Raw genomic sequence first — 20,093 nt, forward strand, 5'->3', positions numbered from 1 at the left:
GAACTATATCTATGATTTATGGAACTCCTAATTCCAGTCCCTATTTTAAATTCTGCTCTTCTGAAGTTCAGGCCAGAGGCAGACTGATGATGCCAGGAATCTGAATTTGTGGTACTGGTGAATGGCAAATACATCAGAATACAATCTTAGATCCCACTCATGAACTGCATGGCCATAAGAAAGTTGCTAAAGCTCTTAGAGTTTTAGAATATTCACCTGTAAAATTATTGGGATGATAGAAATAAAATGTCTACTAAGTACTGCTCTCTTCAGATGGCACATATATTCTGCCAACTTTAATTATGTGTATAATAGCCAAATTTTATATTTTGATATGTAACCACATTTCAGCATATGTAATATTAAGATACAACAGTCAGCTCAAGATTTTTTTTCATCTAAGACAAAATTCTGTAGAACCTTTTCTGAATTACCAGAGAGATGAATAATTATAATTTTCTCCTGAAGGTGTACACATTTAGATTAAGTGTTATTGTACTAATTTCCAAAGAAAGTGTTATACTTGGGCCTCCCTGGTGGTGCAAGGGGTTAAGCACCTCACTGTGAAGCAATCCACAGCCTCTGCAGCATGAGTTCGATCCCCAGCTGGCCAGGGAGAAACCCACATGGCAAGGCAGACGCCTCCTGTCTCGCCCGCTGATCACCTCAGCAGTGTATCTCAGTCAGTCTGCCTGTTATGTTCCCACTCTGTTTCTGGTGAATCCTCTCGCCCCCACCCCCGCATCTCTAGCCTGTACCCCAGTTCTTGTATGCATAAATAAATGAATCTTAAAAAAGTGTTATACTTTCCCTGTTTTTAATTTTTTAAAGGATCACTAGAAACCTTACCATGATACTAACTTCTTTCCATTGCTAAAGACTGCAAATATGCAATCAAAGAAAATGGACAATCTGAGACTACCATAACCAGATCAGGGACCTTGCACAAGGAGCACTGTAACTATGGAAACACTTGGCAATGATTATAACATAAATCAAAGAACCTGTTTCATTATTCAAGTACTAAGCATTTAAGATCAATTTATAGTAGCCATAAGTTATTGTATTTAATAATACAATAACTGTTGTATTTAATTTGTCAAACATTTTTTCTTTCAATGAGATCTTTAGGAAATTCATGTTTTCCTTAAGGAGAAGAAAATGATAAATTAATTACACTTAAGTGGTGCAATGTTCCTGACTAGTGGTTTTGATCCATTTATGAAGCAAACACTGTAAAATCAGACTTACTGGCACTTGGCATATGCTTCGTAACACTATTTATTATTTTTTATTATTGATTGACTGACTGTTTCCTCAACCAGGATTAGAAATTCCTGAAGCACAGTTAACAAATAACATACAAGATCCCTACACCAGTACTTAGCAGAGAGCCTGTGGTACAGTACAGAAGAAATGCTTTCCTGACTAACTTAGCTCCTTTTTTCTTAGACTAGGAGGAAGAAGATAAATCAGTGCACATTAATGTAAACAAAATTTTATGATGGGGCAAAATGGGAATCAGTGACTGGAAGAAGTTACAGTATTAAGTTCCAGATGTTATCTTTAAGATATCCTTAAAAATATAGTGGTTGTTTCATTGAATACTCAATTTTTCTATATATTTTTTTTTGAGAAAGGAAACCCTAGGCAAATTCTAACTCTTAATTTCCCACAGTAAATTTTTTTTTAACAGACAAATTTTGTTTTTCTTTAGAACTAGGTGCTGCTAGAGTCTCTCTCGTCCTGCTCACCCTCAGTTCAGAGAGGAAGGGAAAATATAAAGAGTGTCTATATATGAACTAATTTTAGAATAAAGCTCAGGTTTGACAGCTGACATGGAATATCAACAGAGTGTTTCACTGTATGGTGACACAAAGATGGAAGAGATGCAGATTTTGACATACATGTTTTTAAACAATCTTAATTGATTTAGGTTTAATGTTCCAAACTTTTAATTTAAAAAGAGTAAATATTTCATTATATCTCTGTCATGTAGTAGTGATTTGTACATTTTATTTGGTCCTCAGATTCTTTTCAGAGTGCAGGCCTTTGATTGCAAGGGCCTCTTCCCTCTCATGTATCTGTCTGGTCCTTCAGATGCTACTTTCACAGTGACTTACAAGTCAGCTTCCATCCTTTGTGTTCTAGCTGAGAGGTCTTCATTAATTCTCACCCAAATCACTGTATTCATCTCCAACTAGTCTCACAGATCCCACCATTCCCCTATAATTCATTTTTATGGTACTGCTGAATAAATGCTACTAAATATAGTTCTGGTCATTCATGGAGTCAGGAGTATTTGTTAGCACACATTCTCTATGTCAGATGCTATGCCAGACTCTCAAGAGTTGGAGAAAAAAGATATAGGTGTATATTTGTTTTTAACCTCAGGGGGTTTAAATTCTAATAATGCAATTCCTTTATACAAAATCTGTCAAGGGCTCCCCATTGCCAATAGAATGAAGTGTAATTCCCTCACTCTGTCCACCAGAGGGTATGAGCTAACTTAACCTCTCATGATCAATCTCCTAATGCACCCTTGCCCCCCTTGCCCTTTGTTGTAGTGAAACAGGTTTTGCACACCTTGACTTTTGCTATATCCATACACCTATTTATTCTGACTACAGACTGGAATTGTCCCCTTCACCCTCATTTCAACCTCCAGAAATTCAAACTGTATTTTAAGACCTTCTCAAGTGAAATCTCCATGAAGTCTTCTGTAAACCCCACATCCTACTTTTCTCCCGCCTTTTATTGTCCTGAAACATATTTTGCTTTATATTGTAGTATTTATGTGTTTGTTCTTTACCCTCTTTTATTGGTTACAGAAACTAACAGAAACCTGTAAAGGAGAAGTACAGGGACTATGGCTCATTTTCAAGGATAAACACGTTTTCTATATTATCTTTCCTTCCTTCAAGCCAAAATCTTAATCTCATCAGTGAGGGGGAAGGGATGGACATATAAAGCAAGAAAAACTGACGAATGAGTTCTTCTCATGAAAAAGAGTCATTTAATGTGAAACTTGAATACAAGCAAGGGCTTGTCGGGTGGAGAAAAGGGAGGCATAACTAAATTTGTCAACATATATAAAAGCATAGAAACGAAGCAATACACTATTGATAAGATGTTGCAATCATGCTAACATCTTGACAGAGCTATACCATCCAGTCCCAGTAGAAAAATCACAAAAATCTTCAACAATATTCAGGTAGTAGTTGTATTTTGGGGTGAGTGGCTCAACTCATAAGGATCCTCTTTTCTTAAGGACCTCATGTCCACATTCTATTCTGTATCTCCAGAGCATGAACTCAGTAGCCTTGTGGTTATCATGAGCCCAGGAATGCACAATGACTCAAGCCAAGTCAATCAGGTTTCCTCGACCAGAGTTTGGAATTGGAACCATGAGAACAAGGAAGGCAGTGTCTCCATGAGATTGGAACTGTAACATGTAAACCTGGACATGATGAAGTGTTTTTTTTCTAACAAGGGGACAATGGACCATATAAATCTGGTCTATACATAGATAAGAAAGAAACGGATGTGCTTACAAAAGCAGAGGGATAGGGAACATAGACACCCCATAGGTCTTTGCTGGCTTCTTATTAGTTCCCTAGTTCCAGTGTTGCTCTGAGACATAGCTGCTTTCTTGGTTTTGGTCTGCCAACTGCTGGATCCTGATAACAAACCACTCTTTTTGCTAAGGCTAGCTCCAGTTCCTTTCAGTCACCTACAACCAGCTAGTCCTAATTGTGAAATAAACACTGTACTGAGTCACAAAATACCCACATATCAGTGTATTGGAAATCCACCTGTGTTTATGAAGCTTCTACCACGCAGTTTGTCCACCATCAGTACAAAAATCTAAGAGTTTTATTTTCCATTTAATTTAACATCTTCTTTTGACCATACCACAAACTATTTTAGGCTACGCATATTTAAGTGTTATGCTGGGCCTCCCTGGTGGCGCAAGGGTTAGTTCACAACCTATGAAGCTATCCACAGCCACTGCAGCACGAATTCGAATTCCAGCCGGCCAGGGAGCAACCCACATGGCGCAGCAGACCTCTCCTGAGTCACCCGCTGCTCCCCTCAGCAGTGTACTTCAGTCAATCCGCCTGTTCTGTTCCCCACTTCGTTTCTGGTGAATCCTCTCATCCCCCCCCCCACACCTCTGGCCTGTACCCCAGTTCTTGTATGCATAAATAAATAAATCCTTAGAAAAAATAAAACTGTTATGCCTGTAATGTATATCCAAAGTTTATTTTTTCCAGTTTTATTATGTAGCTAATATTCACTCAGAGTTGCTGATATATGTACATCTTATTCTAAAAGACATTTTGGAAGACAAAGGGATAATGAATACAGAGAAGCCACTTTCCATCTCTTTAATCAGACCAAGTTCATCTAGCAAATTTCAATTGGGCTGATAAACAGTTCTAGGAAAATTGATTGAGGGACACATAGCAATGGCCTCTGTTGGAAGCATCAATAGAATTATTATGTGCGTGGATTTAGCATTTCCCTGATTCAGACATTCACTATGTATCACTGGTCCCTTAGGGAACTGGCAAACAGTCTCATCTAACAAAATAAATCCAGTCTAACAGCACAGTGTTTCCCCAAATTACCCAACCATAAGATTCACCTGGAATACTTGTAATCACAGAGACTGCAGACACCCCTCTCTGACCTGCTGAATCAGAATTTCTAAGAGACAGGCCTAGGACTCTAGAAATAACAAGAATCCAAGAGTTTCCCTAAACTCTCTGGCATGATTTTAAGACTGACCCTTGAGCTTCAATCTAATAAAGAACCCATTAGATATTGTTGAACAAGGCTTTGATTCACCATGCCTCATGTTCTCTCTTACTCATTTTCTGACTTTCATTAAATTCTGAACCTCTTTTTCAAATGCATGCTCCCTCCTTTCACTCCCCACTCCCCGCCTTACACAGCAAAGTTCTGGAGGTTTCTCAGAGTTCAGCTACCTGTTCCCTCCTGGCATGGCCAAGTGGAAATCCACTACAGGAACTGCCTTATATCTTCTTAACTTAGCCCACATCTAACTGTAGGCTACACACAGAGGCAGCCCCGAGAGGGGATGACCTGGCTTTGATAGCCACCCTAATCAAAAACAGACTCCAGGAAGGCTGTTTTGCCATCCATAATGTGAGAGTAAATGGTGCATGCCATTAGCGTAAACCTACATGCCATCCATAAATGTGAAAGTAAACGGTGGTCAACATTCTAACAAGTTGATCTATTTGATCATATATGTAGCACCTCTCCTGTATGTACACCTTAAAAACAATGAAGCAATTCCCCAATATGTTTCTGAAGATCAATCTAGTAGCATGTTTCTTCAAACTAAATTTTGTAGAAGGGAATTTTTTTTTTTAAATTTTTAAATTCATGATGTATCATTATTTTACATTTCTCCCCTCAGGTGTGGTCACTATAGTTTTACCACCACCAAAGCACCCATAGTCCTCCACCATAGTCCACTGTGCTCTCCTTCCCCCGTCTTTCTCCTTTCACCTGTTCTTTCCCCTCCCCTCTTCCTGGATACCTCAAATCTATAGTCAGTTTTCAAGGGTTGGTTTTAAACTTTGTCTTTCTCTGAAACTTTGTTTGGTTTCTCTAGAGTCTCTCTAAGTATTCAGCTTTCTTCTTCTGACTCACTTCACTTAGGATAATCCAGAGGGTAATTTATGAGAGGGCAGTCCTTGGCCAACCCACTTCATAAACCACAAATGTGTTCTTCAAGTCACAGTGCAGATAGTGACCACTGTGTGTTCCAGCTGTCACACAAGTCCACTACTCCCTGGGAAATGCCAGAAGCAAGAAAAGAGGCAGCAAGGGGGAGGAATGATGAGTGACTCCCCCCCTCATTTAATGCTTGCTGTGCTTCAGACAACCAAGAGAGGGATCTATTTTGGAAGGAATGGAAAGCATGGTAGTGTCAAAAGTCAAAAGATAGAGAATTGATATAAAGAAAGGATTATTGGGCCTCCCCTGGTGGCACAGCAGTTGAGCGCTGGGCTGCGAAGCTGCCTGCAGCCTCTGCAGCACCGGTTCGATCCCTGCTCTGGTGAATTCTCTCACCCTCCTGCACTTCTGACTGTACCCAGTGCTTGTATGAATAAATAAATCTTTAAAAAAAAAAAGAAAGGATTATTTATAGATTTACTAATAATAATCAATTCATATAGTGTTAACAAAAACAGACAGCTATCATTTGAGTTTATGGGGCATGGGATATTTTCTCTTCATAAAAGCTTGCTAGAGAACAGAGGTCCAATAAAACCACTTTGTTCTCTGAAATAAAGGGATACTTCTGATAGTGTGAACTCCACCTAGCCAGTTTTGATGAGAGAAATCAGAATAGCTGTTCTCATCTGGTAGCAACTATAGCCTTGGTGAAATATTCTAAGTCTCATTTTCCTTCTGCAATTGTGCCCTCAAGAGACGTCAGGTATGCATTTTAAACAATAAGGCTTACTCTGGGTCACAATTAAACCCTTAGAACATCATGGCTTTCAAAGTGTCCAGGTCAGGCAAACAAGCTGAATACCCAGCAGTCTGATAACTACAGTAACTTTGGAAGTAGAAGGTGCTGTCAGAGCAGACACCAGGGAGCCCAGGGAGAGGTTCTGCCTTCAATACTGTGTATGAGAATTTATACAAACACATGGGAACTATCCACATCCTGGAGATTCAGACTAGTAACTTTTCTAAAATGTGTGCAAATTCCTTCTGTGGGCAGGACGACTACTGTGTGCCCAGATGGGTGCACGAACAAATTATGTTTACCCAACTTCAGAGAAACCAAGCCAAAATATTCCTCCCAAACAAGTGATTTCAACTTGTTCTTGTTTTCTTCCAACAGCCTGACAAACTGCTTCATACACTCATTTTAACTTCTCAAATATTTGCATGAAATCATGGCAAACTCAGTCAGTCCTTATGCTGCAGGAGTTGAGGAATGGCCCTGATTGACACATGTATTGCATCCTGACGTAAAATGTCATCTTCTTAAAGTACCCGCAATAACACAGACCTGGCCTGACCCTGTGGTGCATGCATCAGCAAAAGATAGATGCCTGAAGCAACTAGAAAAGAAATGCCACACTCCCAAAAGTTCAGAGCCACAAAAAAGCAAACAAAATAAAAAAAAAAAATCTAAGGATCAATGCCTACATGACAGTCCCTGGTCATGTGACTCTACACTGAACAGAAAGTTTATTTTCCACAAAAGGACACATTAGCAGAAAAGCAATGTAGGAGGTAGCTTCAGCTAGAGTCATGGGTCTCCTTTTACCCACAGAGTTGAACCCCACCTGCAAAAGCACGTTTTCTTACCAATGGTCACTTTACACCTCTGATGTCTCCTAAAGTGACCTGTCACAACTGTTACTCTATGTCACAACTACTTCCTACATTTTTTTAACATTCATTTAATTCCTTTAAATAGCATGTTTTAGAATAATTAGGCATGTGAATCAAGCAAAAATAGTTATTACCTTTTTCAAACCACAAATTTCATGCCAAAACTTTTAAAAAATAAAATTTTCTAAGATCAACTATTTATATTTATAGCAAAGATGAACTTTTTTCAAACTCCTACACTTGTAAAAAAGTAGAGCAGGACAGTCAGTAGTCAGATACCAAAAGATGATAACATTGTCTTTCAGGTTCTCAGTTTAAGGGCAGTATCACTGTTGCACAGCTTCAGGGGAAAGGGTACTTGTTTTCAGGTGCCCCTTCCCTGTCACTGTAGGGAGCTGTCAGCTACCTATTGCTAAATAAACTCTCTAAAACTCACTCCTTGCAGTCCATGTCCTCAATTTTTGTGACATGAGACAAGAACTCGTCGACACCATAGAACATTATCACAAGCTTTATGCTGGGTATTACATGGCTTCTGCATAGAAGCCAATCACCCCCACATATAAACACCACCCTCACCCAATATGTTGTAGTTCTAGTAAGTTCTAACAAGTTCACAGCCATTTTAATGATCACAAGAGGTTGGAAAATAGTGTGCTTGTGACAAGTAAAATAAATAGCCATAATTCTATATGCCGGTGCTTCTCAACTTTTAACATGCAGGCAGATCACCTGGGGATCTTGTTAAAACACAAATTCTGATTTAGTAGTTCTGGTGGGGGGCCTGAGATTATGGAGCCTAACAAGCTCCCAGGTGATGCAGCAGCTGCTGATCCATGGACCACATTTTGAGTAGCAAACTGAAACCATCTACCATGACTTCCCCTGTGGGGCCAAATTTCTCTGACATACATGACTTCCCATCACATGATTTAAGAAATACTACCAAAAGAAAGTATTTTAAAAAATGGGGAAATTGCACTCCTCAATTCTAGAGAATGGGAGGAAGAAACAAGTTTGGGATTCTTGGCTCCTATTTTGACTCATACCGCTATTTCATTTTTCTTTCCTCAAAATAGGCTTGATGTCCTGACTCCCTTAAGAGAAATGCATTTTTTTTTTCCCCAGGCCTACTCGTATCCAAGATACAAAAGCATTATCTTTTGTTATCTACTTCCAACTACCACAGAGAGGTCAGACCTGGGGTGGTTTGGGGCTTAAAACAACGTCTGGCATTAGAAACAATTCTAAGCAACCCTACAGAAGAGTTCCACAATATCTAGAAAGATAACATTGTGTGAATTTAACCAAACAAGCAATTCTTGTTTTTTCTCTTAGTGATTTAATTATTTAACTAACACTCTGGGGGAAAAAAAAAACGTAATCTCTGTGCCTAGCCACAGTACAATCAGCATTAGAACATACTCAAAAGTCTTTCATTTTAAAAGATGGAGGGCTAGAGTTGAAATCCAGTCACCCTAACTACATGTGACACCTCCTTAATCACAATTTTGAATCCCAGACATCCCCATTGTTTCAGCAGTAAATGGAATCCACAGGACTAGAAATAATTACAGTGTATCAAAGCACTCCTAGCCGCACTAAAGTCACTAATGATGGAGCACATACCTTACCTGTGGTTTCTTCTAGGACAATGTTGGAGAATACAAGCTGTCAACAAGTTAATCATTTGAACTAAAAAAACACTCTTACATTATTAATCTTAGTGACCTCACATGCACCCAAGCTCTCTTGTAACAAAAGAAAAGCAATAATCATGTCAATAAGATACTGTGCGAGATGTCACTTCCCAAGGAGATGTGAGCTATAGGCAGCCTTGACTTCGAAGTGTGAGTCTACCTGGTTTTTCTGGCCCTTTCTGACTTGCTAGGCTAATGGGTCTAGACAAGAGAACTAGCTCCTGCAGTTATAAATAAACTAATTTTTCAGACCTTGCAATGGTAAGCTGGAGAAGATAAATTTGTGGCTGGGTAGTTACTCACATAATTCTGTGGGGCATTCCTCCAAGAAGGGGAACAGAGAAAAGTTTAAGAACAGCATGTGGTGTATGAAATCAAATTAAATCAAGTCAAAGTATAAGAAGACATATATGTTTCCCCACAACTGTAGGAAAGTGGAGTATCTTAAACAATGTGAAAGAACACTAACACCATAACCTCATTAACTAATCTACTTACTATTTATCTCTTGTTGTTAATTCTCCTGGGTGATTATTGATTTCAGGGCTCTTATAGATGATTCAGAAACTCCTATGACAGAAAAAACAGTGAGAACTGGTGTACATGCTTCTTTTACATCTTCACTATAATGAATAGCAATGGGGCTTCCCTGGTGGTGCAAGGGGTTAAGACACAACCTATGAAGCTATCCGCAGCCACTGCAGCATGAGTTCGATCCTTGGCCAGGGAGCTACCCACATGGTGCAACAGACCTCTCCTGACTCGCCCGCTGCTCCCCTCAGCAGTGTATTTCAGTAGATCTGCATGTTCTGCTCCCCACTCTGTCTCTGGTGAATCCTCTCACCCCTCACACCTCTGGCCTGTACCCCAGATCTTGTATGCATAAATAAATAAATATTTTTTAAAAAGAATAACAATGAATATATTTGTTCCTAAGTTGAGAATGAACAAATAAAAGGTGGTAAGTACTACCATTATTTCAGAAGTAGACATATTTCAGGTCCTAGGCAACTTACACTATATTTTGAAAATTATTATTAATTCCTAATTCTCTAGGGAGTTAGCCTATAAATAGTGGGAATTGTGGTACTGTGTCATTTAAGAATGATGCCTGAACCAACTGCATCAGAATTACTTGTGGTTTTCTGTTGTGTTTATTTTTTTTTGCTGTTGTTTTTTTTTTCTGTAGACTCCTGGACCCTACTTAAAGAGAGTCTGAATCATAGCTTTGGAGAGAGTTCAGAAATATATTTCAAGTCATTACCCTTAGTGATTGTGAGTCCTCTAAAGGCTAGAAAGCCATGGTTTAAGGGTTTAGCTGCAGAGTTACAAAGTTCTGCCCTACTAACTTGTCAATTTCTATGGGAAATGCCACCTCACACTTGAAATAATTTGAACAGGTTTTTAGCTACTGTGTGTGGTTCCGAGAGTTTTGTATTATTCATAATAGTCCAAATATCCATCAAACAAGAAATGTAAACTTAATGGCTGGGCAGTACATTCAGTACCATTATCCATTCTCTGAAGGTATCTTTAACCTCTTGGAAACACTCCACTACCCTGAACCACAAGGATTAAATATAAACCAGATGCAGTTGGTTGGAGAACCAACATATAGAGCCTTGAGAGAATACTCCAGTTCAGGGAGGAGAGAAATATATTGTTCATTGCAAGAGACAAAGATGGATCAGCAGGTTTCAGTGCAAGAAAATGTAGCTGAAGCAAATAAGCATCAGTTATGGTAGATATACATGATGGAATACTACTCAGCTATAAAAAAGATGAAACTTTTGCAACAACATGGATGGAACTGGGAAGGAATATGCCTAGTGAAGTTAGTCAGAAACAGAAATACAAATAATTTCACTTACATGAGGAACAAATGAACAGAAAAAAAACAAATGAACAAATGAACAGATAAAACTAAACCAAAACAAGTACTAGAAATGACTATAGAACTAAGGCTACTAGAAGGTAAGAGGGAGTAAGTATGGGAACAAAGGGGGGTAAGAGTACTCATAGTCTATGGGTGCTTTGATGGTAGCCATGGTGTGTATGGTGACATACATCTATGGAGGTGTGGATCTACTGCCCTAGAATATAAAGTGTTATATATCAATGCCACCTCAACAACAATAAAATGAAAACCAAACATACAAATCAACATTTTGTTTTTGAAAAAGCATCTGTTGAGTTCCAATCAAAGGAAAAAAAGAGTTCTGAGAAGGAGGGAGTGGTCAGGAGTGTTACCAAGGAGAAATCAAGGAAGATGAGGACTAAAGATTTTGGGATAAAGGAGGTCCTCAATTGATGATGATGATGATGATGATGATGATAATTCTAACAAACAGTTACTGCAAGTCAACAAAAATGAAAGTTGAAATGGTTATGAAGAATCAGGGTAAGGAAATGAGCTCACAAAGAGACTACTCTTTGAAAGGAAAAGGAAAAGAAGAGACATCGCTTGGAATAAAAAGTGTTTGTTTGTTTGATGAGAATCTTTTTAGGAACTCCCAAGTCAACCTTCATTCTGACCTACAGAGCAAAGAAATAAGGGCTCAAAATTACTTCATTAGAATTCAGAAGGTTTTCCAGTCCACAGGCTACCCACCCCACTAATCAAATGCATGGCCAGAGTTGTACTGAGTGTCTCACTCACTCATTGGAGATCACTTAGAAAAGAAATCGGACAAAGACACTGTCCCCTATATGTGCCTCAAAGAGTGAACAAATCAGAAAAGCTTACGTGTCACAACCTTTTGGTCCAATGCTTGGAAAACTAAAAGGAATGAAGGGACATGAATAAAAGGAGATGACTGATTTAGGAGCAAAAGCATTGTCTACAATCCTACCCTGGGATACAGGAAAAAGCAAAGAGAGTTTTAGCAGTTATGTTTGGGATATTTTCCTTCAGTTATCCAAAGAAATATTGACAATCAGCAAGAAAACCCTCTTTGTGCCTGAATCATTGGATTCAATATTCTCAAGTCATTTGCCCTAACATAAATATAGCCTGGAGAATATAGCCAGCCTTAATGTCCTCTTGACTCATCACCGGCAACAGTGCTTGTCTGAGACCTTGTCTGGTCAGTAGAGAATGAACTCTGTCAGAGTATGTTTCTATAGAAAGAATGAATGAATAAATGTTAATAAAATGGCCACAAGATATAGCATATTTTCACCTTCTAAGAAAAAATCCTATTCAAATTTTCAAGCAGTTTCTTAGAATAGTTTTGATCAGAGATATTTTGTACAATATAATCTTTTAGTCTTTGACCTATACTCACAACATACATTTTCAAACTTTTCAGTATTCAAGTTATTTAAATATTGAGGATGGGGGAACAGCTTTATTGAGATAACATATAATATATAATTTCCTTATTAAAGTATATGGTGGGTTTGGGTTGTGTAATCTTTGCCACAATTTTAGAGCATTTTCATCATTCTAAAAACAAGCCCTACACTAGCAGCATTTCCCAATTTCCTTCTCCTTCAACCCTAGACAACCATTAATCTACTTTAGCCATTAATTCACCTATTCTGGATATTTCATATAAATGGAATCATTCAATAGAGTGTTTTTTTTGTGACTGGTTTCTCTCAACTTATCATTTTTCTCAAGGATCATTCATGTTACAATGTATTTCCTCATTGCCAAAAAAATTCCATTGTATGGATATACCACATTTTATCCATTTCTTATTTGATGGACATTTGGACTATTATGAATAATGCCCCCAGAACTCTTAAATTAGAACCATACACAGTAGCTAAGAACCTATTATTCAAATTATTTCAAAGGCCCAGAAAATGAAATTCATTTCTAGAAAACGAATTTCTTAAAGAGAAAATGTGCTAGTTGTAAGAAACTCTCCATTGGATTTAAATGGCTGGGGAAAAAAAAAAAGAAAAGATTCAGAGTTGGTAATGTTTTGTCATTTAATACTGTGTTGATAGTTTAAAGATTTGTTCATTTTTTCACTATTTACTGGTTGCCTGTCATTCTTCCTTAACTATGTATCCTGCTTAGCTCAAGCAGCTCTCAATTTACCCTTTAAAAAAAATTGAAATACTTTTTACATTCATTAGCTTTAACAAGAAAACACATCATCATTACTGCCTATTAGAACTAAATGGATGGTGAATATTTGCCACACAATTCTTTCCTATTAGGCTTATTACTGTGTTTTAAAAGCTATGGTTAAATTCTGTTTTACAGAATAATAAAGCTAAATGTCTTCCTAAAAAAGATCATACATAAACTTAAAAAAAATGTTTTTCAGTTGGGAGTAATATTATAAACCAAGGCTTATTTTCCCAACACTTTTTTCAAGGTATCACAGAGCCTAGGAGAAACCAATATTTACAAGTAGACATTTATAAAAGACATTAAGCACTTGATTTTAAAGCAAAAGAAATTCATATTTAAACATCAAAGAGCAGCAAATATACTGTAAGGTTAGTGGTAGAAAAGTAAACAGACAAAATTAAGTCATGATATAAAAGAAGCTTATTTTATATACCTTAGCTGTGGAAATCTTTGACTTTCTACATATAACCAAATAGAATGCTGTGACCTAATTTACACATATGCCTGATAACCTGAATTTGCATTTATTGTAATGGGTTCTTTTCACAGAAGCCTATTAACAGCCCATTTGCTGTCTACCAACAAATGTTAACAGGAGGGCTTTATTTGCAAGAATGTAAATTAGAGACTTAAAGTTATTATTTGAGTTGTGTCTATAAAAGCTCTATGCATCACACATAGGATCTTACTTTACTGAGCTACCACTCACAGAATGAGAAAATTGTCCCCCTTAAAATATACAATGGAACCAAATAAGGGACTAGGAAAAAATAATTATAATAAATTAAAAAACAATTAACAAGTAACTATTAATCAGAGACACTCAGCGGGTGAGGGGGGAGAGGGATCAAAACAGGGGAGGGAATGTGTTCTTACACAAGGGACTATGGTGACGGTGCACCAGTGAACTGGTGATGGGAATTTTGCGGGGACTATACCTGAAAGGAGAGAGCATGCATTGTACAAAAAGGGAGAACGATGTAAAATATATATAAAATAAAATTTAAAATAAATAAATATAATACACAATTCAATTGTTTTCCGCCCATTCACAGAGTGAGTCTTCATTTTTCAGAAATTTTGTAATGAGGTGCTCACTTCTCAGACCTTTACCCTTTTCCTTTCCTTTAGCCCTGAGAGGTGCTAAGCATAATGGCCAAGAGTGTTGATTTCAAGCTTGGCCAAAAAATATCACTTCATCCTCTATATAGCTATATATCCTTAACTCCTGAGCTTTCATTTTCTCATACGTAAATTAAGGCTAGATGTCATGTACTGAAATATGTGAAATGTTCAGAAGTTAACCTGACACTAATTAATATTATTGTAATAAACAATCCTTTAAATATAGAAAAAAGCAATAAAACTAAATATGGGTGAGGTGGGGGGGGAAGGAGAGGGGGAAGGGGAGAGGGAAGGGAGATTGAGGGAGGCATGTCCTTTCCAGTTCAGGATGGAATCCAAACTCTGAAAAGGTCAAAAATGTCTCTCAAGATCTGGCCCCTGCCATCTCGCTAGCCTCAGCTCCATTCCTCCCTGAGACCCATCCTACCACTCAGCAACTCAGACCTGCTTGTGTTTACTTGTACACATCACACCCTTCACTTGCATGTCTCTGCTCCTACTGTTTTGAGAATGCCTCCGACCACAGTTCTTTATCTAGCAATAGTGTATTCATTCCAATCTTCCAAATCAGTGGTTCAGTGGTTACCTGCTCTAGGAAGCCTTTAACAGATTTGGTGCCAACTTCTAATGGACCTTTTCTACCACTGGCATGGAAATCACAATTACTAAGTTATCCTTCCCTCTGGATTCTCAGTATCTCTACACTTATTAATTCCAACTACCTTATACTTTAAGGAGTTTGTTCTCTCCCCAAAATTGAGATATAATGTTTTAATCATAGCTTTACTGAGATAAAATTGACATACAAAAGTTTAAAATATTTAAAGTAGACATCATGGTGATTTAATAAAGGTATACACTGAAGAGGGATTCCCCAACTAGATAATGAACACATCCATCACCACATCCATCACCCAAACATATTTCATTTGTTTTGTTTGGTGGGAACATTTAATTCTACTACCTTAGCAAATTTCATATACAATGCAGTGTTCTCAACTATAGTCATCATGCTTTACATTAGTTCTTTAGACCTTATTGATCTTATAGCTGAAAGTTTATACCTTATTATAACCTCTCCTGTTTAGATTTTGAGCATAGTATACATTAGTCATTCTCAAAACTTTGGGGCTCAAAATCCATTTACACTGGTAAAAACGACTGAAGAGTCAAAATCACTTCTGATTATGTGAGTTTCATCTATTAATAGCTATCATAAGGAAATTAAAAGTGAGAAATTTGTGAGATATGTATTAATTCAAGAAAATAAGAGAGGTAAGCAACTCTTCAATTATGAAAACAGCTGTGACTTCAAGGACTGAGAGTCTCAGGACACCTCAGGACACCAGATCACAATATAGTGGTGTCAGTGAGGTTTTTTCTCTACTTTCATAAAATGTATTTCTATTCATATATACGTTCAAGTACTTGGGAAGGATAATGGGAAAATGAAAAGATATAAGAAGGGAGATAGAACCTTATCATAGTTACAGAGAATTGCTGAGAACGGGAGACAAGGAAGGATGGTAATGAAGTTCAAACAGCACTAGTCTTAGAGAAAACTTAATTCTAACAAAAACAAGACAAGAGTGATACTGAAGGCCAAAAGTCTGAACAACATCTTAAATATTTAGGTATAAAATGCACCATTTGACAATTCTATCCTACCTACCCCATCATCTTTCTGTCATAATTCTCACAAGTTTTTTTTTTTCCCCCACACACTTCTGCCCCCTCCTCCTTTGGAATGCTATTCTCACTTTGCTGTTTTTGGCTCAAAAATACTGCTCAAATATTATGTGATTAGAGAAGGAAAAAAGCAGCAACAGCCCTGATGAAACTGCATGACTGGAATCCAACTGATTAATTTTTTAACATTCTATTAGATTATAAAAAATGATAATGAGATTTTAAAAATAGGAATGCTGTAGTTATTTTTACATGCTGAAAAATTAGTGTCCTTAAAATATGCTGCATGAAGGCCAGGACTGGGAAGTAATATGAACTTGGTTATAGTGCTAAGGTGGCAAATGGTTTTGAATTATTTCTTTAATGTTATGTCATTCTTTCTATGGAACAAAAGCCATGGCAATTTGACAATTACTTCTCAACTCACATGTGTTGCTGCCCTTTTCTCCATACTTTTCAGGGATATACAGCTGGTTTGAATTTTATTTAGTCTTGTGCTGAAATCTAAAACTCAAAATCTAGACTAGGGGTAGACAGGCCCAGCACAAAATCAGCCTGCAGGCTGTTTTTGTATAGCCCTCAGGCTAAGAAAATTTACCATTTTTTAAAGGTTGTGAAAACAAAACAAAGCTATAGAACAAACAAAAAACAAAGAATAATATGCCAATGAAAATGCACACGGTCTGCAAAACCGAAACTATTTACTATGAGAACTTCAAAAATAAGGTTGCCAGTGCCAGGAATGATCCATTCATCAGAGTTTAATCCATAAAATATGCCAAATAAATGTTAGTTCCTATTGTTAATTTTGATATTGTTTTGTATTTTACTATCCTTATTATGCTCCTTGAAATATTTTAATTTCTGAACTTTGTGAACAAGTCTTGAACTTTGTCTAATCACATTACCGATGAAGTACTGCTCTGTTAGCTCTTTGCATCATTTTATACTGCCTAGTCTTAAAAAATTTTTATCTCTCCTTTCCTTTACTGTAGTACACATTACAAAAACACTACCACTTTTATCCTTTCAAATTTTATTGTAAGGCAACTTAACATGAAATCTATCCTCTTAAATTTTTACCTGTACAATACTGTACTGTTGTCTAAAGATACAATGTTGTATAGCAGATCTCTAGAATATACTCAATTGCATAATGCAACTTTATGGCCATTAATTTGTAACTCCCCATTCGCCTTTCCTTCAGCCCCTGGAACCATCTCTCCACTCTTTTGAGTCTATGGATTTCATTGTTTTAGATACCTCATGTAAGTGGAGTTATGCTGTATTTGTATTTCTGTGACTTGTCTATTTCACTTAGCATAATGTCTTCAAAGTTCATCCATATTATGTAGGGTGCACTGCAGAATTTCCTTTTTAAAGTCTGAAGAACATCCCATTATTTGTATTTATCCATTCATCTGTTGATGGACATTTATTTAATAGCAGTAACACTTTAGTGGATAATTGCAAGTTCCTTCCTAGTAAGGTACAGTCCCCTTGTATTCAGGATTGTACATTCCAGCCAGGATGGAGCTGGGAGCTGAGGGTGAGGCGGAGAGCAAAAGCACATGAATGGAGGGAATGTACTCTAGCCATTTTGCTTTTTGGGTTAAAGGAAAAACACCTTAAGATCAATATCCCAATCATAAGAGAAAGTGGAATAGAGAACTTGCACATGCCTATAACAGTTATGCTTAACTTATCGTTTCACATGTAGAGTTTATTTGGGTAAAACTACCTTCCACCAGCATAATGCCTAAAAGTAAAAACAAGGCGGGGGGGGGGGGGATAGTAACAGGAAGCTAAGACGGCCTCAGCTAACCCAGTCAGTAGAAACAGACTGTGTGCAGGAAGTCCCGTCCGCTCTTCTTCTCCAACTCTTGCAGCAAATCCTCGATCTCGTTCTCCATGTCCTCGCTGTGCTGGATGCCCTGGCAGAGTTCACAGATGAGAAACGCCCCCGCGGCGGCCTCCTCGAGGTTATCCTGGATGTCCACGTTGATCACATGCACTGGCTGGCACGTCTCCTCTTCTCTGAAATTCAGGTCTTCCACCACCTGGTCATACACTCTCTCCTCACAGGTAAGGATCAGATCGAACAGATCTTTGCAGTTCTGGAACCTTTCGGGCCGGGGCTTGATTCTCTTATTTCGATCCAACATATGTAAGATGCCATTCTGCGTGTAGAGGTCTTTGTCTTTCCTGAGAAGATCGTTGTACATCTGATCATACGTAGTTTTGAAATCGTAAATATTTGGCTTGTCAGGTGCTGGCCCTGGCAGCTTCACGTGAGTCCCTGTTCCAAAGGACCGGACGCTGAATCCTTGCTTGCTGAGGATGTAGTGCGCCTCCATGCTCTGGTTCTGGTTACTGGAGCACACTACTGCCACCCGCAGCGACGAGGAGGGCATGGTGGCTCCACACCGTCGAAGCCACTAGCTCGCTAAGGATTCTGACCCAGCCGCCGCACTTCTGAGTGAACAAGATGGCGGCTGAGGCAGCCGGAAGTCATGACTCAGAAGTGGCATGTGCTACGTAGCACGTCAAGACGCACGCACGCAGCAAGCCGATGCAGGTGGCCTCCTGGAGAACCCAGAGTCTGGGCAGGGAGGGTCACAGCTGATGCAAACAGGTAACCAGAGAGTCACATCGTGTGCCTCACGAGCATTTAGATTACTTTCATAGCATAGAGATGGCAATAGTGCTGTAATGCACACAGAAATGGTAAGAATTCTTTGAGATTCTTATTTCAATTTTGAATAAATTCTCAGAAGTAGGACTACTGAATCATACTGTAGTTCCAATTTTAATTTCCAAGACACCTCCATATATTTTCCACAGTGGCTGTGCCATGTTGCATTCCCATCAACAGTACATGGTGTTTCCACATTCTCACCAACACTTGATGTCTTGTTTTGGTAACAGTTATCCTGACTGGTGAGAGGTGTATCTTCTTTTTTGATTTACATTTCCCAGATGATTTGTGATGTTAAACTTTTTTTTTTCTTTTTTCCCATGTACCTGTTGGCCCTTCTTTGGGGAAATGTCTATTTAAGTCCTTGACCCATTTTAAATTGGGTTATTAGTGCTTTGCTGTTATGAGTTATAGGAGTTTCTGATGTATTTTGGAGATTAATCTCTTATTGGATATATATGGCTTGCAAATACTTTCTACCATTTCATACATTTGCCTTTAACTCTGCTGGTGTTTCCTTTGTTGTGCAAAAGGTTTTGATTTGATGTGGTCCCACTTGTCTATTTTTGATTTTGATGCCTGTACTTTTAGTATCATATCATGAAATCATTGTCAAAACTAATGTCACCATCTTCTCCCCTGCTTCCCCCTTCTCCCCCAGACCCCCCCAGGAATTGCAGTTTCTGGTCGTATGTTTAAGTCTTTAATACATTTTCAGATATTTTGTGTATGTCGTAAAATAAAGACATTGAATTTTATCAAACACCTTTTCCACACCTGTGGGGACAATCATGTAATTTGTTCCCTGTATTGTGTTACAGCAGTACATTACATGTGATTTTTGTACGTTGCACCGTCCTTGTATCCCACAGATAAATCCCAGTTGTTCATGCTGTACAATCCTTTAAATGGAAGGCTAGACTCAGTTTACTGGTATTTTATTGGGGATTTCTGTGTCTATATCCAGCAGGGATGTAGGCTTGAAAGTTATCTTTTTTTGTGGTGTTTTTGTCTCATTTTGGTATCAAGGTAATTCTGGTCTCATAAAATGAGTTTGGACATGTTCCCTCTTCAATTTCTTAAAAATATCTGTTAAGAATTACATTGGGGGGCCTCCCCTGTGGCGCAGCGGTTGAGCGCTGGGTTGCAAAGCTGCCCGCAGCCTCTGCAGCGCCGGTTCGATCCCCGGCTGCTCCCCGGCCACCAGAGGAGGGTCCCGCATGGCGCGCAGACCTCTCTTGCAGCGCCCGCTGCTCCCCTCAGCAGTGTACTTCGGTCCTTCTGCCTGCTCTGCTCCCCACTCTGGCTCTGGTGAATTCTCTCACCCTCCCGCGCTTCTGACTGTACCCAGTGCTTGTATAAATAAACAAATAAACAAACAAACAAATAAATA

The 20,093-nt window shown here is 38.3% G+C and overlaps 2 protein-coding genes across 8 annotated transcripts in view; both read right to left on the reverse strand.

Moving 5' to 3' along the window:
- Nucleotides 1–20,093, reverse strand: part of FRMD5 (FERM domain containing 5) — a 348,168-nt gene that overhangs the window by 194,654 nt on the left and 133,421 nt on the right. The gene's annotated exons all lie outside the window — the stretch shown is intronic.
- Nucleotides 17,027–18,507, reverse strand: LOC119238565 (RNA polymerase II subunit A C-terminal domain phosphatase SSU72-like). Its single transcript, XM_037502382.2, has one exon. The coding sequence runs from the start codon at nt 18,414–18,416 to the stop codon at nt 17,832–17,834; it is 585 nt and encodes a 194-aa protein (XP_037358279.1). The 5' UTR covers nt 18,417–18,507; the 3' UTR covers nt 17,027–17,831.

Source organism: Talpa occidentalis, unplaced genomic scaffold (assembly GCF_014898055.3).
Source record: "Talpa occidentalis isolate TD23 unplaced genomic scaffold, MPIMG_talOcc4v2.1 talOcc4.11, whole genome shotgun sequence".
In the NCBI taxonomy this organism is placed as follows: domain Eukaryota; kingdom Metazoa; phylum Chordata; class Mammalia; order Eulipotyphla; family Talpidae; genus Talpa; species Talpa occidentalis.